General features: G+C 41.2%; 1 protein-coding gene across 1 annotated transcript in view; it reads left to right on the top strand.

The window, feature by feature from the left end:
- The window catches only part of LOC309550105 (adhesion G protein-coupled receptor F5-like), a gene marked incomplete at its 5' end in the record, with an annotated part of 389,437 nt that overhangs the window by 204,967 nt on the left and 157,826 nt on the right, over nucleotides 1-26,644 (top strand). The window contains one exon of the mRNA XM_082250562.1: nucleotides 12,210-12,344. Coding sequence (XP_082106688.1) covers nucleotides 12,210-12,344 — 135 coding nt within the window. The remainder of the gene's footprint in view (nucleotides 1-12,209; nucleotides 12,345-26,644) is intronic.

Genomic DNA, 26,644 nt, shown 5'->3' with positions numbered 1-26,644 from the left:
GAAGTGTGGGGAATGTGAATATTGGACCAATCACGGTCCATATAGATGCAAAATAAATGATGTATGTCTAAAAGCATAATATTACATAGTACAATTTAAAAACTAATTAAAATTAATATTAAATATATATGACTAACATTTATTTGCTGATAATAAAAATATTAAAATTTTAAATATAAAATATAAAATATACTATATTTTAAATATTATTAAAACCATAATAAAATATATAAAATACTGAAATGTCTTAAATCAGTGTATTGAGACTGAACAAGGAGTTAATTGTTATTAATATGGGCATTGATGTCCCATTCAACGTTGTGTCCCCAAGGTCTAAAGCACTTCATTTCGTAGATCCAGAAGGTTTCCCTTCTTGAAATGGATCTCTTCAGGTTACTCCCTCTCCAATGGGGTACATATTTTTCAATCACTATAATTCGTAAATTCTTGGGATTTTTATGGTGACATTTTGAAAAGTGTACAGATACACTGTGTCCAGTGAACCCTTTTCTTATGTTGGAGAGGTGTTCCCCTATTCGAATGCTGGCAGTGCGTATAGTTCTCCCAATGTATTGTTGCCCGCAGCTACATTGGAGGAGATAAATCACCCCCTTCGTATGGCAGGTGATGAACTCCTTAATCTTATACTCTTTTCCAGTGGCGGTAGATGAGAACTTGTTAGTACGTATAGTTTTTGCTTCTTTGCAGATTTGGCAATTTTTGCATGGAAAATAGCCTTTCATATCTGGAAAGAATTTTGGTACTAACGGTTTTTCAATAGGATTATTTGCAATGAGGTTTTTCAAATTCCTCGCTTTTCTATAGATGATATCTGGTTTCTCAGGGAGAGAAGGCCCTAATACTTTGTCTCCTTGTAAAATACTCCAGTGTTTTTTGAAGACATGATTGAGCCATCTATAGTTTTGGGAAAATTGTGTGACAAAGGCATATTCGAATTTAGGCTGGGAAGTTTGATCAGTCGTTTTGGTCAAGATGAGATCTTCTTGTGTTTGTTGACCTATCAACTCAATTTCTTGGTCAAGTATCTGTGGCATGTAACCTTTTTCTAAAAATCTTGGTTTTAAAACGTTGGCTTGTTCTTTAAAATCCGACTCATTTGTGCAGTTGCGTCTAATCCGCTTGAATTGTCCCTTAGGGACCGATCTGAGCCACTTCGGGTGGTGGCAACTGTCCATGGTAATAAAACCGTTTTTATCAGTCGGTTTAAAATATGTTTTTGTAATAAAACCTGCGCCATGTCTTAAAATTACTAGATCTAAAAAGTTAACCGCTGTGGGGCTGGATTCGTAAGAAAATCTGATTCCCCAGCTGTTGCAGTTTAGCTGGTCCATAAAAACTTTCAATGATTGGTTACTCCCTTTCCAGATAAAAATTGCATCATCAATGTAGCGTCTCCAAAACACTAGTTCCTTGGCTCTGTGGGAAAAGATGTTTCGATCCTCCCACAGAGCCATAAAGAGATTCGCCACACTGGGGGCAAATTTAGCCCCCATCGCAACTCCGGTACGTTGGAGATAAAACCTTTGATCGTAATAAAAGTAGTTATGTTCCATGCCAAAGGTTAAAAGGTTTAAAATAAACTCTTTATGTGCCACTGATATATCTTGATTGGTGTCTAAGAAAGTGCTTACCGCCTCATATCCCATCTCGTGTGGGATAATTGTATATAAAGACGCCACGTCAGCAGTCACGAGCAGTACATCTCCTTCAATATTTAATTGTCTCATTTCTTGGATGCACTGCGTGGTGTCTTTTAGGTAAGCTGGGGTTTCTTGGACCAAGGGTTGCAAGAAGTGGTCTATATATTTCCCGATCCTGGAAGTAACAGAATCTATCCCACTCACAATTGGTCTTCCAGGAGGTTTCGTCAAGTTTTTGTGAACTTTCGGGAGATAATAAATAATGGGCAATTTTGGGGAAAGTGGTATTAAAAATTCCTTTTCTTTCTTATTTAAAATCCCATCTTCGAAACCTTGTTTGATAATCCTTTCCAATTTCTTCTTATATGAATAAGTGGGGTCTTTCTTTAAAATAGCATACGTATTAGTATCTGCTAGGAGATTATTCATTTCTTCTAGATAATCTTCTTTTTTTAGCAGTACTATTCCTCCCCCTTTATCAGCTGGCCGAATGACGAGATCTTTGTTATCACACAAAGTCTTGATCCCCTTTTTCAAATCTATTTGGGGTTTATGTTGTATCACCTTTTTCTCAAGTTCGTTCAACACAGTATCTCTAAACACTGTGATGTTGTTGCTCTGTGCCCCAGGCGGGTTAAACAGAGAAGCATTTCTCAGGTTAGTAGAGTGTGTAGAACCGGTTTGATACGAAACATAATTCCTTTCACTGGCCTTGGATAGGAAATGTCTTTTGACATTTAATTTTCTTACAAATTTTTGGATGTCTATGAAGGTTTCGAATTTATTGAGCGATTGTTTGGGGGCATATTTAAGACCTTTGCCTAGCGTGTGTTTTTCACTTTCTGTGAGTACTACCCCACTCAAATTGAATATACCCATCTCATCTTGATTCTTCTTCTTTTTAGTTTTACCACCTCTGCAACCTCTTGTTATCTTTTTCTTTTGTTTTTCTTTGGGCCCTGTCCTAAAAAACTCCGCTTTTTTGAATTAATAGGGGTTCTGGACGAAGGCTCATCTCTCGAGTCTTCTCTATTTTCATATCCTTCGTATCTCAATGGTTCAAACCTCGTATTGGTGTTATACTGGTGAGACCTGGGAGTATGAGGTGTATCAGGATAGTTGCCCATGTAGTCCAATCTGACCCTTCTGGGAGATCTCGATCTTGAACGTTCCCGTTTTCTTTCCACTGATCTGGAACGATTTTCAAGATCTTCTCTATGTGGTTCTTGTCTGGTAGGACGTTGATCTTCCTTATGATTCTCTTTCTTCTTTGCCTTTTTCCCCTTTCTGTTTTGGGAATTATCTCTCAACGGCTTATACCCTTTATATGGAACATTAGAGGGAGGATGTGATTTGGTCTGTTCTTCAGGCATCAAGGTTTTCTGTTTCGCCAGATTCTTAAAACCAAAAGGTGTAGCAACCTTCTTAGATGTCCCTTCATCTGGGTCATCTTCTATCGTATCTTCTACTTCCTCATTTTCCATAAGGTTTATTTGCCATTTAAAAACTTTAGCTGAGTAATAATCTTCTAAGTCCCTGAAATATTTTTTTCGTTTTTTGGCTTTTTGTTCTTCTTCTTCAAGTGCCATAATTTCTCTTAATTCCTGATTGTAGATTTTATAAGTTTCTTCCGCCATATGGGGAGACAACTTTTTAATTTACATAATTTCCTTGTTCAACCGAAAAACTTTTTTCCTTCGTTTATCCACCAGAAAATTAAGGAGGCTCATGCCGGCTCCATTAAAAAATTGGAACCATTCCTCAATGTCTAAGTCTCCTTGGTCTGGATAAATGGTCCATCGCAAACTTCTTGGTACCATCTTCTCTTGAACATATTTTTCCAAGAATGCGATGTCCCATGAGGCATGTAGTTCAGCCACCATCACGTTCTTGAGACGCATAAAAATGCCTCTCAAGTCGGTGGATTCTGAAACGTTTTTAATGAAAACGTCATCTACTGCCAAAACTCTGTTCTTGTGATATTCAAAAATATCCATGAGGTGTATCTGCTGCTACCCGTGTGGTTAAAATGAATAGGTGTAAAATAGGGGTGCGCTGATATAAATAATAGCTGCAACCTGAACTGTGCCTTAGTGAAAATTATGTATAAAATAGGTGCGCTAACAATGAATGAATAAATAAATAAATCAACACAGTGATAAATAACAATCTTAAATATGGTGATATTCCAAGTGAGTAAATGAAATAAATCAAATGTCCAAAAGAACTCAAAAGTGACAAGTGATGAGACGTTGTGATCCTTGACTTATTAAATACAATAACTCATATGGTGATGTGAATTCAAAAGTCCACAAAAACTCTTCACCAAAATGTTGAAAAGGTAAAGTAAGTTGCCAGTGCTCTGTGATTGAAGATCCCGCCACCACCACACTATCCTCCTTACCAGATGAATAAATTAGGAAGGCAGAGAAAACTCTGATGATAGTGTTGGGGAGAAGAAAGTAATCAAATAATCCACCCTGTGATATGGTGCAGGATTAGCCTCTTACCAAATGGCAGATGGAATCAGCACAGAGAATATGGAGCAGACAATGCCTTTTCACTGTATCTGTAACTGGCAGCTGTGTTTCACTTTCACTAGGGATCGTCCTCCTATTAGCTCTCCATGATGAGCATTGTGGTAATAGAAAATAAACGGACCATAGTGTAATATCCCCGAGGTAAATTTATTCAAAATAAAGTGTTACACTTACATTAGGGATGGAAACATTTGCGGCAGTACAGAAACGATACACCTGACTCGGCTGCAGACCGAGCGGTGTTGGACGTTCGTGGCGGCGCGACACGCCTCCTCTCTAACGACGTTTCTTCCAAACAGGCTTCTGCTGAGATAGGAGGGACGTGCGCGCCGCCACCTCCGTCCTCTTGAAGCTCAGGAGTATGACCACTTCCGGTGTCCGCAGTGTATGTGCGGAAGTGCTCGCTCATAACGATAATTAGCTGATTATCCATTAAGACCCAATCATTTCTTTCCTTCGGTACTCGATACTTATTGGAACGATAATCATGGTGTATATCTATATGTAGGCTTTTAATATGCACATGCAATACAAAGGGACACCGGAAATGTACAATCCTCCCACTTCCTGTGCCACCATAAACCTATGCATGAGACAAATTCGGAAGTGTGGGGAATGTGAATATTGGACCAATCACGGTCCATATAGATGCAAAATAAATGATGTATGTCTAAAAACATAATATTACATAGTACAATTTAAAAACTAATTAAAATTAATATTAAATATATATGACTAACATTTATTTGCTGATAATAAAAATATTAAAATTTTAAATATAAAATATAAAATATACTATATTTTAAATATTATTAAAACCATAATAAAATATATAAAATACTGAAATGTCTTAAATCAGTGTATTGAGACTGAACAAGAAATGAGACAATTAAATATTGAAGGAGATGTACTGCTCGTGACTGCTGACGTGGCGTCTTTATATACAATTATCCCACACGAGATGGGATATGAGGCGGTAAGCACTTTCTTAGACACCAATCAAGATATATCAGTGGCACATAAAGAGTTTATTTTAAACCTTTTAACCTTTGGCATGGAACATAACTACTTTTATTACGATCAAAGGTTTTATCTCCAACGTACCGGAGTTGCGATGGGGGCTAAATTTGCCCCCAGTGTGGCGAATCTCTTTATGGCTCTGTGGGAGGATCGAAACATCTTTTCCCACAGAGCCAAGGAACTAGTGTTTTGGAGACGCTACATTGATGATGCAATTTTTATCTGGAAAGGGAGTAACCAATCATTGAAAGTTTTTATGGACCAGCTAAACTGCAACAGCTGGGGAATCAGATTTTCTTACGAATCCAGCCCCACAGCGGTTAACTTTTTAGATCTAGTAATTTTAAGACATGGCGCAGGTTTTATTACAAAAACATATTTTAAACCGACCGACAAAAACGGTTTTATTGCCATGGACAGTTGCCACCACCCGAAGTGGCTCAGATCGGTCCCTAAGGGACAATTCAAGCGGATTAGACGCAACTGCACAAATGAGTCGGATTTTAAAGAACAAGCCAACGTTTTAAAACCAAGATTTTTAGAAAAAGGTTACATGCCACAGATACTTGACCAAGAAATTGAGTTGATAGGTCAACAAACACAAGAAGATCTCATCTTGACCAAAACGACTGATCAAACTTCCCAGCCTAAATTCGAATATGCCTTTGTCACACAATTTTCCCAAAACTATAGATGGCTCAATCATGTCTTCAAAAAACACTGGAGTATTTTACAAGGAGACAAAGTATTAGGGCCTTCTCTCCCTGAGAAACCAGATATCATCTATAGAAAAGCGAGGAATTTGAAAAACCTCATTGCAAATAATCCTATTGAAAAACCGTTAGTACCAAAATTCTTTCCAGATATGAAAGGCTATTTTCCATGCAAAAATTGCCAAATCTGCAAAGAAGCAAAAACTATACGTACTAACAAGTTCTCATCTACCGCCACTGGAAAAGAGTATAAGATTAAGGAGTTCATCACCTGCCATATGAAGGGGGTGATTTATCTCCTCCAATGTAGCTGCGGGCAACAATACATTGGGAGAACTATACGCACTGCCAGCATTCGAATAGGGGAACACCTCTCCAACATAAGAAAAGGGTTCACTGGACACAGTGTATCTGTACACTTTTCAAAATGTCACCATAAAAATCCCAAGAATTTACGAATTATAGTGATTGAAAAATATGTACCCCATTGGAGAGGGAGTAACCTGAAGAGATCCATTTCAAGAAGGGAAACCTTCTGGATCTACGAAATGAAGTGCTTTAGACCTTGGGGACACAACGTTGAATGGGACATCAATGCCCATATTAATAACAATTAACTCCTTGTTCAGTCTCAATACACTGATTTAAGACATTTCAGTATTTTATATATTTTATTATGGTTTTAATAATATTTAAAATATAGTATATTTTATATTTAAAATTTTAATATTTTTATTATCAGCAAATAAATGTTAGTCATATATATTTAATATTAATTTTAATTAGTTTTTATATTGTACTATGTAATATTATGCTTTTAGACATACATCATTTATTTTGCATCTATATGGACCGTGATTGGTCCAATATTCACATTCCCCACACTTCCGAATTTGTCTCATGCATAGGTTTATGGTGGCACAGGAAGTGGGAGGATTGTACATTTCCGGTGTCCCTTTGTATTGCATGTGCATATTAAAAGCCTACATATAGATATACACCATGATTATCGTTCCAATAAGTATCGAGTACCGAAGGAAAGAAATGATTGGGTCTTAATGGATAATCAGCTAATTATCGTTATGAGCGAGCACTTCCGCACATACACTGCGGACACCGGAAGTGGTCATACTCCTGAGCTTCAAGAGGACGGAGGTGGCGGCGCGCACGTCCCTCCTATCTCAGCAGAAGCCTGTTTGGAAGAAACGTCGTTAGAGAGGAGGCGTGTCGCGCCGCCACGAACGTCCAACACCGCTCGGTCTGCAGCCGAGTCAGGTGTATCGTTTCTGTACTGCCGCAAATGTTTCCATCCCTAATGTAAGTGTAACACTTTATTTTGAATAAATTTACCTCGGGGATATTACACTATGGTCCGTTTATTTTCTATTACCACAATGCTCATCATGGAGAGCTAATAGGAGGACGGATCCCTAGTGAAAGTGAAACACAGCTGCCAGTTACAGATACAGTGAAAAGGCATTGTCTGCTCCATATTCTCTGTGCTGATTCCATCTGCCATTTGGTAAGAGGCTAATCCTGCACCATATCACAGGGTGGATTATTTGATTACTTTCTTCTCCCCAACACTATCATCAGAGTTTTCTCTGCCTTCCTAATTTATTCATCTGGTAAGGAGGATAGTGTGGTGGTGGCGGGATCTTCAATCACAGAGCACTGGCAACTTACTTTACCTTTTCAACATTTTGGTGAAGAGTTTTTGTGGACTTTTGAATTCACATCACCATATGAGTTATTGTATTTAATAAGTCAAGGATCACAACGTCTCATCACTTGTCACTTTTGAGTTCTTTTGGACATTTGATTTATTTCATTTACTCACTTGGAATATCACCATATTTAAGATTGTTATTTATCACTGTGTTGATTTATTTATTTATTCATTCATTGTTAGCGCACCTATTTTATACATAATTTTCACTAAGGCACAGTTCAGGTTGCAGCTATTATTTATATCAGCGTACCCCTATTTTACACATATATATATATGGTAGTCCAGGCTTGGCTACAGGAATATAGAGGGCCCCTATTTCATCCATAGAAATATTTCTATGTTGACTTTTTGGTGAAGTTCTCACAAAATGTCTTCCAATTGTTTAGTTTCCAGTAGGTTGAACAATAGCAAACACTATTAAATATGAATTAAGGAGTGTTAACTTTTGATCAGCTGTGAACACGGAAACTATTACCAAGTTGTTTGATCAATTCCACTTCAGTACAACCAGCCCCCTGGATTCACTTGTGATTATTGCTAGCGGCTGCTTTAGCCACTAGCAATGATCACTGTCTTCTCCCAACGGGGACAGCTCCCCACCCCTGCCAGGAGCAGACAATTGCTTGGCAGGAGGGATTCCCCTGTCAACACTGTGGTTTCAAACCGTGATTGCAGGAAAGCAATTTGCATGGTCTATGGCCTGCCTTAGTGAATAGCATCATCTTCTCTTCAGATTGTTGATTTTTCCCATTGTCCAAAACAATGCAATCTCAGCTGGACTATGGGTTCGTGTACAACTCGTTTCACTTGTTTGGGGAGTCATTTCTTTCATGGTGGAGAGTCCCTGGCCTTAATTCATCTGTAAACAACGTGCTTGCAGAGCAAACTGATTTAAGTTGTAAACCCAGTTTTCCTGTCTTTTAACTTTGATACTGGCACATTAAGACATGACCTTTAAGATTCCGGCCTAAATGATATCCAGACCAGTTCATAGTTAAACCATAGCTGCCACCAGTCCCATTTTTCCCAGGAAAGTCCTGGTTTTCAGACCCTTGTCTGAAGGAAGTGACCTGCTAGCTGGAGCCGATTAGCTGGCCGGGTCAGAGGCCCCTCCCCTCTCCACTGTACACATGGGAGACACCTGCTAGCTGGCGGGAGATCCCGCGGGGGAACCACAGAGCTGCCGCCTGCCCCCCTCTCAATTATAAGCCAGGACAGGGGGAGATCATGATGCTGTCAGCACCACAGTTGCAGGTCAGTGGCCATGGGGTGCTCCGATAGACTTTTTGTGTGTTGGGGGACGGGGTACAGAGCTGGGTTGGAGGTGCTGCGCCAATTTATTTTTTTCAGCTCTGCACATTCCATTTGCCTTGTTTAGTCAGATGTTCATTTCAAACAATTTCTTACTTAGTACAGAGCAAAGACCGTGACCAAGGTGAAAAATGTAAAAAAGGAGCACTGATAGAAATAGTTTTTTTTTAAGAAGATTTTCTGTATGTGAATCCTCCCTGTCTTCATAGGAAACTGCAGTTCTGTACATGTTCCATGCTTGGTTTGGTGTGTAGGAAGGAATTTCTCATGCTACCTGCTTTCTTTTTCTTCAGATGGATGATCACTAAGGATGATCGAACTTTTGAAAAGTTCGGTTCGGCCAGAACATCCGAACTTCCCGAAAGTTCGGCCCGGATTTCAGAACCCCATTGAAATCAATGGGACCCGAACTTCGGTAATCAAAAAACACCATTTTGAAGCCCCAAAACCCAATAAATGCCCCTAAAAAGTGCCTAGGGTTCTGGGTCATGCCCCATTAACTATTAATCACACAAAAAAATTCTTAAAAATTGTCATTTTTGATAAAAAAGCCAATTATTGAAAAAATTTATAAAAAAAAAAAAGAGAGATTTTTTGATTTTGACTTTGGATTTAGTATCTGGGGGGGGGGGGGGTCTAAAAGGTGTGCATGTGAAGTTTCAGCTCTCTAGCATGTCCAGAACCATGAAAAAAAAAAGATAATTTTTCAGTAGAACAGGGATGTGGGTCGGGACCCTCCTTTAACTTTAACACCTATATGATCTTTTTTTCTGGTTCTGGACATGCTACAGAGCTGAAACTTCACAGGTACACATTTTAGACCCCGCAGACACAAAATCACACAAAAAAAAAAGTTCTTAAAAATTGTAATTTTTGATAAAAAAAAAGCCAATTATTGATAAAAATTAAAAAAAAGAGAGATTTTTTTGATTTTTACTTTGGATTTCAGATCTGGGGGGTCTAAAAAGAGTACATGTGAAGTTTCATCTCTGTAGCATGTCCAGAACCATAAAAAAAAGATTGTTTGTATTAGAAAACTTTCTGACAGGGGGTTGGCTCCGCTGCTGTAACACCTTGCCGGTTTAATAGAAGGCATTTTTTTGGGATCTTTGCAGTCAGGAAAAACATCTGAACTTGTGTATAGTGGTACTGTGCAAAAGTTGTGATGTTTTGCCTGCCTCCAAAAAACCCCAAAAAATGGCAGCAAAAACACACCTGGGCATTTTTTTTTTTGACGCTAGCGTTTTTTTTGGCATTTTTTGGGGTTCTTTTGAGGCAGGCAAAACATCTGAACTTGTGTATAGTGGTATATATACACACATACATATATTTATATACACACCTAGACATATATAGGTGTGATAGTAGCAGAAATATATGCTTGCGCTAATGAAATCATTTGGCCAACTTAAAGAAATAGGTTTGCTTTAATTTCCCCGTTTCCCCCTTTTTTTCTCTACACAGCACATACTCAACATGCTCCTCCAATGCTCCTTACAGCTGCTGGGAGAAAAAAACAATACCCAGTACAATACAGTCTGGACTAGGCCACTCACCCAGCACCAGCGCTGTCACATAAGGAATTTTCCATAGCTCTGTGTAAGCTAAGTTTTGTTGCAGTTCCCAACTGTAAAGGTGTGGGTTCCACTCAGGCTAGAGGTATGAATCAATAGCTGACCACTGGGAGTGCTGGCCAGGAACGGAGCTCGTATCGTATAGTAGAAGGAATGTCCATGTGCCGCACATTGTAACAAACCCGTAGTAAGAGGATGAATGGCAGCCTCAGCCTGGGCTCCAGGCAGGCCATGCCAGAGCCCACACTGAGGCTGCCATTCATCCTCTTACTATGGATTTGTTACGATGTGCAGCACATGGACATTCCTTCTACTATATTTAAGTTTTTTGCAAGGTGGCTTCTTCTCCTCAGGGCAGCTGAAGGAAGTGGCTGGCAATTGATGGGTTTAAAAAGAACATGTTGCTTTGCCTGAAGATTGGGTTGGTTATGGAGACAGTACAGCCGACCTGCTCGCTTTCAGATACATGTTCTTTCAATGAAACTTCAGACTTAACTGTCCCAAAAGGAACGTGTTACTTGGATGAGTCACTGAGCCACTTATGTGAACAATTGGTTTCTTGCATCAACAAAACAAATTGAAAGCCTTTGAATGTGAAATGGAGCCTAAATCTATACCTGCTGGCTCAAATAGATAATACAAAATAGTAAGATTTGTTTTATTTTTAATTGTTTAGTTGAAAAGACAGTAGGGAATGCAAGAACATTATAGTGAAATAAATAAAGATAAAAATAAATATGGCATTTATTCCATATTTATTTTTATTTTAATTTATTTCACTATAATTGAATGTTCTTGTATTTCCCTACTGTCATTTTAATTATATGTTAAGTTGTGAACATTATTTAGAGCGCACTAGCCCTTATACGTTCCATTTTCTTCTCCCAAAGTTCAGGGAGTTCTAGTTGCTGCTCCCCAATTTTAGTTGGTGTATCCCACCCTTTTACAAATTATTATTTAGTGCCTTTACACACACGTTTTTTGATGGTAATGTTGGTGGGAACTTGGTGTTTTAAAGGCCTACTCAAAAAAGAAAGAATTGCAGGGAATTATGATGAGAATTTTAAACTTTAGGCAGAAGTAGTGCAGCTGAATGGGAGAATTATTCCAACTCTGCTACTTTGGCCTTAAGTTTGAAATTCCCTTTTCAATTTCCTGTAATTCTCTCTTTATTAAGTAGACCTTATAATCTGATAGTAGTGTAGGTAGGTGGAGATTAATTATGTGGAGTGGGCAGAGCTTCATGGAAGTGGGTGTGGTACATTTTCAAGTAAGTAATTAATAGCTGTGCTGCAAAGTATCCCCGGAATTTTTTTTCAAATGTTGGCAACTATGGTTAAACTCTGTAATCATATGTCATACTTTTAATTCATAGATGCTCTGACACAGTAAAACCTGGCAGGGGTTCTAAACCTTTCCCACCCTATCCAAAACTAGGTGAAAAAAACTGTCTGGACATATACTTTAAACCTAAAAATAGTGACTGATGTCAGCACCCTTCCATGATAATAATATCACATCATGATTCATGACATATCAACTGCTTCTATGTTAACATTACACTTTGTTTTCTGTACAAAAATAAATTTTGCTCCTTAGTGTTAATTCATTCTTGCATAGAAGTGCCTCATTTTCTTACGCTGTATATTTACTTGCAGAACCAAATCAAAACTGTTATTTCACCGAAGTAACTGTCAGTTGTCCTACTGAATTAACCACTGTCAACTGCGTGGTCTCCAATACTCTGAATGTGAGTGTCCAAAGCGATAGCATGACTGTCCGCTATGTTCAAGGTAAGGCAAATTCATCTCATGCCTAGCATCTCAGTCCTAAGGGCATGAGAGAGATGCAAACATGCTATACCAGGAAATGTTTTTGTATTTGTTGCGTGGACAAATTTGTCTGAGCCTTTTTTACATGTCATAAACCTAGGGCTTATTCGCACATTTTACTGCACTGGATGAACACAGGTCACCAGTAGGACACACAGAAAACGATTGTTGTCTATGTGTCACTCCTATTCACACTGCAATGCACCCCGGAGGTGTAGTGAGCTGTGATAAAATGCAGAAATGTGCAGAAATGCTGCATTTTATTGCAGCTCACAGGAAAGGATTTCATGTCACTCGACACATTGTGCTACTGTACAGTGACATGAATGAACTGTCACATGACTGCTGAGTTGCATATGCTCAGGAAAGACCACTGTCAACATACTCAAATACCCCCTTGCCCCCCACCCCCCCAGTATAAGAAACTACACTTACAACCATTAGGTTGAAAAAGGGCAAGGCCAGAGCTTTATGTAACTTCCAACACATAATATGTTTAACCAGTGCCTGTCACAGTTATACTGTGAGCACGCTTTAACATTAACTGGTCAAATTTCAAGGGGCCTGTCCTTACCATAAGTGCTGGACAGACAGACAAATTCCACTTTCAAATGAAGGGCGTATCCTGTTACGGCAACGCCGCTAAAGCTGTGGCAGACCACTTATAAAGGGGCGGGAGGGTGGGCAGCTTTTGCATCCACGTGTGATCAGAAAGGCCCAGAATCCCCTTGTGCAAGACTTTTGAGCTCAGGCCCCAGCCAAAATCCCCCTTAACCAATCCTCTGCGACCGCTTAATCCCTCCTTCCTCCACCCATGTCCTGGTCATGGCCCATCAGTCAAGGCTCTCTTTCCCAAAGGGATCAAGAGGCCTTAATTTGTGCCCATCCAAATAAAGTTGGCACAAAAAAGAGGGGAAACTGTGAACGCTCATCACACCCCCCCCTCTACCAGTGACTCACTGCAACTGTAAAGCACAGCTGCTGCACATTAAATCGCTGTGTTTCCAAGCCAGTGAGAACTGGTCCTAAAATTATCAATGAATAATAAATTAAAGGATTAATGAATTAAATGAAAAAAGAAAATACCCTGTCAGTGACTACATCCAACAGGCACCTCAGGCTAGATCTCAAACTCAACACCCAGTTTGCCTCCAAATTACCGACGCACTAGTATGCAAATATTGTCTAAGTTTCCTGGTATGCCTGGCTCTGACCCATCCCAGCCCTTTTGCTGGTACTGCCATCACTGTTAGCACAGCAGTATTACCGTCATGAAAAAAAAATTCCCAGCTGTTATTTTTACTTTTTTTCACCAGGCTACCAGCTACTGTACAGTGGGTACGAAAAGTATTCAGACCCCCTTAAATTTTTCACTCTTTGTTATATTGCAGCCATTTGCTAAAATCATTTAGGTTCATTCTTCTTCCTCATGAATGTACACATAGCACCCCATACTGACAGAAAAACACAGAATTGTTGACATTGTTGCAGATTTATTAAAAAAGAAAAACTGAAATATCACATGGTCCTAAGTATTCAGACCCTTTGCTGTGACACTCATATATTTAACTCAGGTGCTTTCCATTTCTTCTGATCATCCTTGAGATGGTTCTACACCTTCATTTGAGTCCAGCTGTGTTTGATTTTACTGATTGGACTTGATTAGGAAAGCCACACACCTGTCTATATAAGACCTTCCAGATCACAATGCATGTCAGAGCAAATGAGAATCATGAGCTCAAAGGAACTGCCTGAAGAGCTCAGAGACAGAATTGTGGCAAGGCACAGATCTGGCCAAGGTTACAAAAAGATTTCTGCTGCACTTAAGGTTCCTAAGAGCACAGTGGCCTCCATAATCCTCAAATGGAAGACGTTTGGGACGACCAGAACCCTTCCTAGAGCTGGCCGTCCGGCCAAACTGAGCTATCGGGGGAGAAGAGCCTTGGTGAGAGAGGTAAAGAAGAACCCAAAGATCACTGTGGCTGAGCTCCAGAGATGCAGTCAGGAGATGGGAGAAAGTTGTAGAAAGTCAACCATCACTGCAGCCCTCCACCAGTCGGGGCTTTATGGCACAGTGGCCCGACGGAAGCCTCTCCTCAGTGTAAGACACATGAAAGCCCGCGTGGAGTTTGCTAAAAAACACCTGAAGGACTCCAAGATGGTGAGAAATAAGATTCTCTGGTCTGATGAGACCAAAATAGAACTTTTTGGCCTTAATTCTAAGCGGTATGTGTGGAGAAAACCAGGCACTGCTCATCACCTGTCCAATACAGTCCCAACAGTGAAGCATGGTGGTGGCAGCATCATGCTGTGGGGGTGTTTTTCAGCTGCAGGGACAGGACGACTGGTTGCAATCGAGGGAAAGATGAATGCGGCCAAGTACAGGGATATCCTGGACAAAAACCTTCTCCAGAGTGCTCTGGACCTCAGACTGGGCCGAAGGTTTACCTTCCAACAAGACAATGACCCTAAGCACACAGCTAAAATAACGAAGGAGTGGCTTCACAACAACTCCGTGACTGTTCTTGAATGGCCCAGCCAGAGCGCGGACTTAAACCCAATTAAGCATCTCTGGAGAGACCTAAAAATGGCTGTCCACCAACGTTTACCATCCAACCTGACAGAACTGGAGAGGATCTGCAAGGAGGAATGGCAGAGTATCCCCAAATCCAGGTGTGAAAGACTTGTTGCATCTTTCCCAAAAAGACTCCTGGCTGTATTAGATCAAAAGGGGGCTTCTACTAAATACTGAGCAAAGGGTCTGAATACTTAGGACCATGTGATATTTCAGTTTTTCTTTTTTAATAAATCTGCAACAATGTCAACAATTCTGTGTTTTTCTGTCAGTATGGGGTGCTATGTGTACATTCATGAGGAAGAAGAATGAACCTAAATGATTTTAGCAAATGGCTGCAATATAACAAAGAGTGAAAAATTTAAGGGGGTCTGAATACTTTCCGTACCCACTGTATATAGTAGAAGTGACTTGAGTGGCTGTAAAGCCGTCCATCCACCTCTACACTGTTTGTTTAATGCTGCCCCCTATTCTCTGGTATTCCTATCCCTAAAAGATTCCTGGGATCTCCATAGTGGGTGTCAGAATGGAGAGCCATGGACAGGACCGGATCTAGCCTATCTGACCTGGGGGTGTAGTAAGAAAAAGTCACAAGGCATGAAATACAACACTGAGTGAGTCATTGACAGCTTGTCACACAGTGCGACAGAGATTCAGGGAATCGGTATTCCCTGTTCACTTGGCATGCCATTTGTACCACAAGTCAAGACCTGGAAGCAACAACTGACAGGTAGTGCAGAGGCAGTGTAGGACCCTCCCCAGGACCCTCCCCCTGGCAGCAGGAGACCAGCGAGCTTCCATTCCGTGTACTCCCATGTACAATGATGCTAACCCAAAAGCAAACAGCTATGAGAATTTCTGGGCTCAAAGCTGTCCAATCCCTACCCAAGAAAAAACAGAATCAGCACACTTTATGCTCAATCTGTTTAAGGGGCATGCAGGGGTGAAATTAGATAGAACCCTGATGTCTCCTTAAAGAGAACCTGTCATCTGCACTATGATATGGTGGGGGACTGGGACTTCATGAAGGAGACAATTAAAATTTTAGGAATCGGACTAAAAATGAGGCAATGGATAGAGGCTCTATATAAAAAGCCGACAGCAAAAACTTAAATAAATGTAGCCCTGTCAGAAAGGTTTGAAATAGGCAATGGGACGAGACAGGGGTGCCCCCTGTCTCCCCTTCTGTTCATATTAACCTTAGAACCTTTACTAGCAAAAATCAGACAAAATAATGATATAAAAGGAGTGAAGGTACACCAGGGCGAACATAAAACTGTGGCATATGCAGATGATTTATTATTTTTTATTATGAATCCTAGGATTACACTCCCAAATATCCAAAAAGAATTAAAAGAGTATGGAAAGCTATCAAACTTCAAAATAAACCCAATAAAATCAGAAATTCTTAACATTAGTTTACATACTCAAGAAGAACAAATATTAACCACTTTACCACCGGAGGATTTTGCTGTCTTCCGTCCAGGCCACTTTTTGCGATTCGGCGCTGTGCGAATTCAACTGACAATTGCGCGGTCGTGCGACCCCGTACCCAAACGAAATTTACGTCCTTTTTTTCCCACAAACAGAGCTTTCTTTTGGTGGTATTTGATCACCTGTGCGATTTTTACTTTTTGCGCTATAAACAAAAAAAGAGCGTTTATTTTGAAAAAATAACAATATTTTTAACATTTTTTTTATGAAATTCCACCCAAAAAAGATGTAAAAACCAATTTTTTTAAAAAATTTTGGCCAATTTGTTTTATGCTACATATGTTTGGTAAAAAAAATCGCAATAAGCGTATTTTGATTGGTTTGCGCAAAAGTTATTGCGTTTACTAACAAAGGGAAAGATTTCTGTCATTTTTGGTGTTTTTTTTTTAACGCGTAATGGCGGCGATCTGCGATTTTTTTTGCGGGGACTGCGACATTGCGGCGGACAGATCGGACCCTTGACTGACATTTTTGACACTTTTGGGGGTACCAGTGACATTACTGCAGTAATCAGTGCTATATATATGCACTGTTACTGTAAAAATGACACTGGCAGGGAAGGGGTTAATTTTATTGGAGAGGGAGAGGTTAATGTATGCCTGGTGCTTACTGACGTGTAGGGGGGGAGGTGGCTGTGTGAGTCATGGACAGATCGGATGTCCAGCTATGCTGAACAGTCCGATCTGTCACTCCCTGTCACTATGGAGATCCGCCCGCTGTGTTTACACACAGCGGGCGGATCTCCAGACTCGATCCCCGACGATCGGGTAAGAGCAGCGGCGATCGCCGCTGCTCCTCCCCTGGCCCGACTCCCGCTGTGAATGAAAACAGCGGGAGCGAGCCTCCGGCGGCGCGCAAGCCCCGCCCAGAAGGGGGAGTGTCCAACGACGTTAATACTACGTCGCTGGACGATAATGAACCGCTCTGCCGCAGTAGTATTACTGTGAGCGGTTCTAAAGTGGTTAAAAACATACTTCCCATATACTTGGGCAAAAGCAAAACTAAAATATCTAGGGATATATATAACACCACAAATTGGAAAACTATATCAAGCTAATTATATACCTCTACTAAATGAAATAAAAATAGATATAAGAAAGAGATCAAATAACCAAATCTCATGGGTCGGAAGAATAAACGTCATTAAGATGTTTATATTACCAAAGATTTTGTATACATTTTCTTTATTACCAATAAACATCCCCGCAACTTTTTTTAATGTAATAAAAACGTTATTAACAAAATATATATGGCAGCGGAAAAAACCCAGAGTACAATATAAGATACTCACAAGAGGCAAAACACAAGGGGGATTAGCAACTCCAGATATAGAAAGGTATTATAAGGCAGTAATTATCACACGAATGATAGATTGGACAAAAGAAGCTATGAAGAAAAGATGGGTGGAGATTGAATGCGCACAAAATAACACCCATTTACATAAAACTATATGGATACCACCAAAATGTAGGGAATCACAAGGAGCACATGAATTATCAAGGGTAGTTTATAAAGTATGGGATAGGATAAATAAACAATTGAAATGGGAATACAATTCACCAATGAAATCACTAAATGGCACAAAATATTTCCCACCAGGGAATGAGGAAAAATTTGGAAAATGGATTGGAAACACTCAATTAAAGGATGTACTTCCCAAAGTTCACATTAATACACTTCAACATTTAAAACAAAATAATAAAAATATGAAATTAGATGAATGGAGATATCTCCAACTGAGCCACTTTATAAAGTCATTACCACAACCGATTAGATAGGAAAAAAATCTTAATATTATCAAGAAATTAAGTTATACCACCACCCAAAAACATGGAGTATCACAAATATATAAAATGCTGACAGAGTGGCACAGTTTGGAGAACCCTCCATTCATGGTAAAATGGGAGAAAGAAATAGGGACACGACTGTCAAAACAAGAATCGGATGTAGTACTGAAGGCGGTTGGATCCGTAGCCATAGATGTTAGTACAACAGAATTAAATTATAAATGTCTGTTAAGATGGTATATTACACCAGAATTAATAAATAAATATCAATCGGATAAAACAGAAATGTTGGCGGGAATGTGGAAGTACCGGAACAATATATCACATGTTCTGGGACTGTCCAAAGATTAGAGAATTTTGGACTAAGGTCCAACAACGTATTGTCGAGATTACAGGACCCTTGGGTATGTCTATTTCACAAAAAAACAATGCCACTAAAAAAATACAAAACAACACTGGTTCCAAGTTTATTAAATGCAGCAAAGGTAACAATACCGAAAAAGTGGAGAGAGGTGGATAGCCCAAAATTAAAGGACTGGTGCGATAAGATAAATAATATCTTTCATATGGAATATATAAGTAATCCTCAAGAGGAGATTCCAATAAATATAAAAGAAAAATGGGGAAAATGGATACATTTTAAAAAATTAATTTAGTATACCGAAATTAATGTTTAAACATTGCTATAGCCGGGGATAATAGGAGGAAGAAGGCAATATGGGTAGAGAAGGGAAGGGAGTAGAAGGGAGGGAGAGGGGGGGGCTAAGGGTAGCTAAAGGGATAAAGCAATATAAAGTTTACAATTAATGACTGCTGCTTATTTCCTTATAAGTATATTTGTATTTGGAATTTTTTTTCTTTATTTTCTTTATTATGTGAGATATTTGTAAATTTATATGCAATTAAAATAAAAAATTTAAATTAAAAAAAAAAAAAAAAAAAAATGATATGGCGGGGGGGAGGTCAGCCCTCTTGTGATTTTTAAATAAATAAAGTTTATTAAAATACATTTTAAGACATCCCCCCAAATTTTAATCTCTCTCCCCACCAACAATCGCGTAAAACATATTTGGTATCGAATGAGCTGTAAAAAGTTTTAAAGCATCACTTATGGTCAGTTTTGGGTATCATAGTTTTTCGCCTAAACCAAATGAAAACGACACCCCTCACGTGTGCTTGTCAGATGAACAGGCTGGTTGAGACACTGCTGCTAGTTGCTGGGCGTATATCAATCACCAACGGGGCACAGGAAGTGTTCTGGTGACTCAGGGGATAGCCGGCTTTCTAAGGTTTAGCTGTGTCTCCAGTAGGGAACTTCCGAGGTGGATCTGTTGGCCTTTCATCTCAAAAGTAAGGTACAGAGAATTGTGGCAAGGTCTCGGGATAGTCTGGCCGACATCACAGATGCACTGGTGGCTCTTTGGTGCCAGTATCTTCTGATATGCGCATTTTCCCCGCTAAAACGTCTGCTGAGTCACGGAGAAGCGAGGACGAGCCTGCAAAGTTTTTCTATCTTCACTGGGATGTCTCAATGTCGGAATGCCTGGGGATGCTAGCATCCTTCCTGGCTGACGGCACCCCCACCCAGGTGGGAGGTCTCCCGTGTCTGATCGGTGCCCACGTTCGCGGTATGGTACTACTACCCCTCTGTCCCTGGGAACAGGTTTTTGAGGGGGTATTGAGTGGACCCACTCTGGGGATGGCGGTACATGTAAAGTTTGCTGTAATATCCCCCTCATGGCCGTGGTATAGCCCCGTGTCTTAACTTCCCTGTCCCAGCGGGGGCGCTCCTGCGGTGCAGACCGCCATAGGGGGGGGGGGTGTGGGGGCTTCCTTCTCCCCGGGGGTGCTCTGTGCAGATCCCGGTGGTGACCAGTCCGGGCGTTTTCTGCGGCATTTGGCGCTGTTTCGCCCGGCCGCCATGTTTGGCCTCAGCCGGCTGGGCAGCGGCCATTTTCTATCATCATTGCCAGTACCGATCGGGTGCCATCTTTAGTGTGGGCGGATGTCCTGTCTGGGAAGCGGCCATTTTCTAAGTGCTTTTGCTCCATTTGACTCTATCAGACATCATTTTATTGTGGCTCAGGGCTGGCTTTTGCCTCTAGGGGCGTAAGGTCACTTTCTCTTTATAATCCGCTTTCTCAAAAGCAGCAAGTATAGGGACACTGTGGGGGGGCTTTACTGGTTTTCTCTGGCTATATTTCTGCTAGCACTCTTTTGTCAGTTTAGCTTTAGATAAGAGAAGGGTCTCCACCTGTAGTGCAGTTTGCGATAGGGGTCCGCGGGAACCGCCGTTTTAAAGGGCCAGTGTAATTTTTTTGCACTTTGCTAATATGGAGTTCAAGGATAGCAAATTCCTCACAGACCTAGTTGGTGGTTCAGATACTCCTGATCCCACTTCCTTAGCCTCTTTATCTGCTGCACTTGCGACTTTAGCGTCAAAAGTTCATCTGCTGATGTCTGACCGAGTTACAAAGAAACGGCCTATGCCCTCTCAGTCTTCTGACTCAGAGCCTGAATTGGTTGCCACGGGCGACGCCCCCCTTGAGGGGTCCCCGTTTTCTCAGTCAGATGTGGAGGAGGAGGATTCTTCCCCTGGGATAGCATGTGACTGCGCTGCGGTAGACGCACTTATTAGCTCCGTTAAGGAGACTTTAAATCTTGATGATGAGCCCTCCATGGCAGGTAAGCGGGTTTCCTTCAGGACCTGCAAGGCCCTGAAGTCGGGTCAGGTTTTTCCTTGTCCCGAGGAGTTTCAGGAAATGGTAAATGACCAATGGTGTTGCATTAAGCAGACACTGGTAGTACCTAAGAGATTTAAGTACCATTATCCCTTTGTGGATTCGGTTGATACTCGTTGGACTGTGGTTCCTAAAGTGGACCACACTGTTTCCAGACTGAATAATTCCACCTTGATGCCCGTGGAAAACTCCTCGGTGTTCAAGGACCCGGCGGACAGCAGGGTGGAAACGCTTTCCCACCACATGTATATGGTGGTGGGTTCCCTGCTGAAACCGGTGTTCACTCAGTGATGGTCTCTCAGACTATCGCAGAATGGGCCAAGGTGCTTAGGCGCACTCTGGTAGCAGAGTCGGTTTCTGCTGCTGCGCTGGACATGTTAGATCAAATGGCACAGGCCTTGATGTACCTGTGTGACGCAGCTTTGGACGAGGCTCCTTTGGTCGCACATCTATCTGCGGTCGGGATTGCAATCCGCCGCATTATTTGGCTGAAAAGCTGTTCGGCCGCACGCTTCTAAGTAGACAGTGTCTGACTGTTATGTTCTGGTACCTTTGGGTACCCTAATTACTCTTTTCCTAAGTGTATGCGCCCCACCATTCTCTTTTGGTAAGATGCGCATACACCTTTAAGACTGATGCTGTCATCACTGAGCGCCAGACTGAACACATGTGTTCGTTCAACCTGCTTTGTGCCTTGATGCTAACCTGTCTTGAAGCTCTCGTGCTTGCAAGCATACCTCGCTGTCGGAACCACGCTGCGCTGATCCCTGTATCCCGCTACCGGATCATCCGCTCTTGTCGAACCTCTCCTCTGCTACATTGCTACTAGTGATAAGTACCCCACAGGGGAAACCTCTATAACCTTCATACTAAAGCTTACACTATCTAGCTCTGCATACTAAGGACTATCATTACATCTGCATTATCTAAGATTACTAGCTCTTGAGCCTACTACCATCTGCTCTTGCACTGGGTTGGTCTCTCCTGTATGTTCACCTGCTACTCTATCATCTGCTACCATACATGATTGCTAACCTATCTGCATCCCATCTGCTACTATCTTACTTTCAAGAACATTTCCTTTCAAGTGTCTGTCACCTACCATCTCTACCCAACCTGTCTCTTCAGCCTATCATCACTGTGTTACTATATACATAAGTCACTCTAGGAACATCTTATTGAGTGTGTGTATTTACTTGCTGAATTGAGATCATCCACACATGATGAGTCTTGGGAGTTGGGATTGGTGTCTCAGCGTTTCTCTACATGACTACTGAAGTGGAATATTTCTGCAGCTGTAAATCCACATCATACATAAAACGCAGGAGCGTTACAGATTGAACGAACCTCAAATGGATTCAGCAGAAATAACCACTCAGGTGACACAATTAAAACAGCAAGTAACTGCGTTAATACACGCACTTGCTGAATTAAAAGAAGACAATCAGGCTCTGTCGCAGCAGGTAATTAGACTGACACAACTTACCACTGCTCAGTCCCCTGAACCCAAAATAAATCCTCCTTTGGTATTTACAGGCGATCGCAAAAAATTTTGCAAATTTAAAAACGCATGTGAGTTACTTTTCTTGCTAAAACCCCGTACCTACCTTACTGATCACATTAAGGTTTGTACTATTATTTCTTACCTAACAGGCGATCCTCAGGCCTGGGCAGACTCTCTTTTTGAGAAAAGCGATCAGCTTCTCAACTCCTATGCCTTGTTCCTAGCAGAACTTACTAGCCTATATGATGATCCCAATAGGCAGAGTACTGCCGATCTTCAATTAAGATCCTTGAAACAAGGTAGGAGACCTGTGGAAGACTTTGTCGCAGAATTCAAGAGATGGACCCTTGATTCAGAATGGAATGATGCATCTCTGAAAACCCAATTTAGGCTTGGCCTATCAGAGGCCATTAAAGACGAGCTCGCCCGAGCGGATCTGCCAAAAACCCTGGATGCATTGATACAACTCAGTATCACCATAGATAGAAGACTACGAGAAAGAAAGGCTGAGAAAATGGGAATGCCATTATCCAGTTCTTCTCGGATTTCGGCCGTTGACCCCATTCCTATGGAGGTAGGAACCATACGCCCACCTCTATCAACTATGGAAAGAGCCAGAAGACGATCTGGTAATCTCTGCTTGTACTGTGCATCCCCGGATCACAAGATAAACGTCTGTCCCCTAGTCTACAAAAAGAAGGGTGAGTGTTCACATGTCCTCCTAGGGGGATTGACAACTTCAATTACTAACCCTTACCTTTTTGTTTGCTTAACATTACAGTGGGACCAGAACAGGATTACTACTAAGGCCATGATTGACACAGGATCTTGTGGAAATTATATTGACATACGTTTTGCTGCTTTAAATAAAGTTCCTATTATTTCTAAACCTAAACCTGTCTCAGTGAGTCTTATTAACGGTGTTCCTTTATCCTCTGGTCCGATCACTGATCAGACACAGGCACTCCTAGTCACTACTAACGGGTCTCATATGGAGACCACTACCTTCGATCTAATACCTTCACCCCACTTTCCCATTGTTTTGGGACTTCCCTGGTTACACACACATCAACCAACCATAGATTGGAAGGAACGGACCCTGGCCTTCCTCTCTTGCTATTGCGAGGGTACGTGTAACCTCCCGTCTTTCGGGAAAATCCTGTCTGTGGTGACAGATGAGATTGCACCACTATGTTATCAGGATCTCTCTGAGGTTTTTCTTGAGAAAAATGCTCAAGCACTACCTCCCCATCGAGACTATGATTGTAGTATTGATCTACTCCCAAATAGCAAATTGCCGTTCGGTCATGTTTATCCTCTTTCGCAGGATGAACTTTCCCATCTCAAAGACTATTTGGATGAGAATTTGAAAAAAGGTTTTATTAGACCTTCCACTTCTTCCACAGCAGCAGGACTCTTTTTTGTCCGCAATAAGGACTCAAGTCTCAGGCCTATCATCGAGGCATCGAGGCATCGACTAGGCAATTGAATGCTATTACAATAAAAGATCGCTATCCTCTACCGCTTATCCCTGAGCTCATTGAGCAGGTGCGTGGAGCTACCTATTTTTCAAAATTGGACCTGAAAGGAGCATACAATCTCATTTGAATCCGTGATGGACACGAGTGGAAGACTGCATTCAGAGCCAGATACGGATTGTTCGAATATCTTGTAATGCCATTCGGGCTATGCAACGCCCCTGCAGCCTTTCAACGATTTATAAACGATATTTTCAGAGACTTACTAGATGTCTTTGTTGTGGTATATCTGGACGATATACTTATATATTCACGATCCCTGTCTGAACACATAAGACATGTAAGACTAGTATTATCGAGATTGCTTGCACACAACCTTTATGTGAAACTGAAAAAATGCTTGTTTCATAAAGAAGAAGTACTGTTTCTAGGCTACATCATATCCAAAACAGGAATCAAGATGGACATGAGTAAGATATCCTGCATTCAGGATTGGCCTACACCAACCACATGCAAGGCGCTACAGCGATTCCTTGGATTTTCGAATTTCTACAGGAAGTTCATCAGAAACTTCTCTGCCATTGTGAGACCCCTCACACAGCTCACTAGCATTAAAAGACCATTCAAATGGTCAGATGAAGCAAATAAAGCTTTTCACCTGTTAAAGACAAGGTTTACTTCTGCTCCCATACTACGCCATCCAGACCCATCCCTCCAATACATTCTGGAAGTAGATGCGTCAAACATGGCAGTAGGAGCAATACTCTCCCAACGACCAACTCACACTTCACCACTTCATCCAGTCGCCTTCTTTTCTAAATCCTTAAGCAGTCCAGAGGTAAATTACCCCGTGGGTGAAAAGGAACTGCTTGCTATAAAATTGGCTCTGGAGAATTGGCGACATCTACTCGAAGGCACCCGATTACCAATACTTATATACACGGACCATAAAAATCTTCAATATCTTCAGACTAACAAAACTCTCTCTCACCGACAGGTACGATGGTCACTATTCTTTCTAAGGTTTAACTTCCTAGTGACCTACACACCTGCAGATAAGAACAAAAAGGCGGATGCACTATCACGACTAACTGAAGAAAACTACTTCGAAATCCCTTCCGTTCCTATAATACCTCACAAACGCATTATTGGAGTTGTCCGTTCCTTGAAGGAAGAGGTTTTGCATGGTATAAGTTTGGATTCACCCCCACCACAACTAAATACTGATGCAGAAGGCTTCCTCTACTACAACGACAAACTTTACATACCACCTACCATGCGCACTAAGATCTTGGAATTATCGCATGATGTGCCTATGGCAGGACATATGGGTATTAAGACTCTTAATCTGATTACCAGGCAATTCTGGTGGCCTGACATGAAAACATCTATACAAAAATTCGTCTCTTCATGCAATGTCTGTGCCAGGTCCAAAATTGACACTACGAGACCATCCGGTCTACTATGCAGTCTACCAATACCCCAAACTCCATGGGAAGTTGTGTCCTTGGACTTTATAGTAGAACTACCTCCTTCCAAAGGATTTAATACCATCTTAGTGTCAGTGGACCATCTGACAAAAATGGCACATTTCATTGCTATTCGCAGACTACCTTCGTCCAAACAAACGGCAGAACTCCTGATGAAACATGTCTTTAAGTTACATGGTATCCCAAAAACTCTTCTGTCTGACCGTGGATCACAATTTATTTCCAAGTTCTGGCAAGAACTATGTCACATACTACGAATTGAGCGGAAGCTCACTTCTCCTTACCATCCGCAGACCAACGGACAGACTGAAAGAGTCAACCAATGCATCGAGCAATATTTACGTTGTTACACTTCTTACCAACAGGATGATTGGGTGGATCTTCTCCCTCTGGCAGAATTTGCCTACAACAACGCAACCCACAGTACGACCAAGCAGAGTCCGTTCTACTTGAACTATGGGTTTCATCCCTCTATTCTTCCACCACGCATCCTTCCTTCAAATAACCCAGTAGCCTCAGACTATCTTACCCAAATAAAGGACTCTCTAGGTTTGCTTAATACTACCATTGCACACGCTCATAGTCAACAAAAGAAGTACTATGATCTTCGCAGAAGACCTTCTCCTCAGTACGCTATCGGGGACCTCGTTTGGCTCTCAACAAAAAATTTAAGACTGAAAATCCCTAGCAAAAAGCTTGGACCTCTGTTCTTGGGACCTTTCCCAATCAAGAAACTTATTGGAAAAGCTGCAGTACAGCTTACATTGCCAATAGACCTCAAAATACATCCCATTTTCCATGTGTCGCTACTGAAGCCCCATGTTCCTGATCAAGGAATAAGGCCTACTATCCCACCTCCTCCTCCTGTACAAGTTGAAGGTGGAGAAGAATATGAGATAAAAGAGATTCTGGATTCTCGTATCCACAGAAGAAGACTTCAATACTTAGTTCGATGGAAGAACTATGGGCCCCAAGACGACACCTGGCTAAACACCTCTGACATACATGCCCCTAGATTAATCCGCAATTTTCATGCGAAGTACCCAGACAAACCAGCTCCAGAGGCCTTCAGGAGCCGGCCTTAAGGGGGGGGTACTGTAATGTTCTGGTACCTTTGGGTACCCTAATTACTCTTTTCCTAAGTGTATGCGCCCCACCATTCTCTTTTGGTAAGGTGCGCATACACCTTTAA

The sequence above is a fragment of the Pelophylax lessonae genome, assembly GCF_965119305.1.
Source record: "Pelophylax lessonae genome assembly, chromosome: 3".
Classification (NCBI taxonomy): domain Eukaryota; kingdom Metazoa; phylum Chordata; class Amphibia; order Anura; family Ranidae; genus Pelophylax; species Pelophylax lessonae.
Note: the sequence above shows the minus strand (reverse complement) of the source record. Positions and strands in the feature narration are given on the sequence as shown.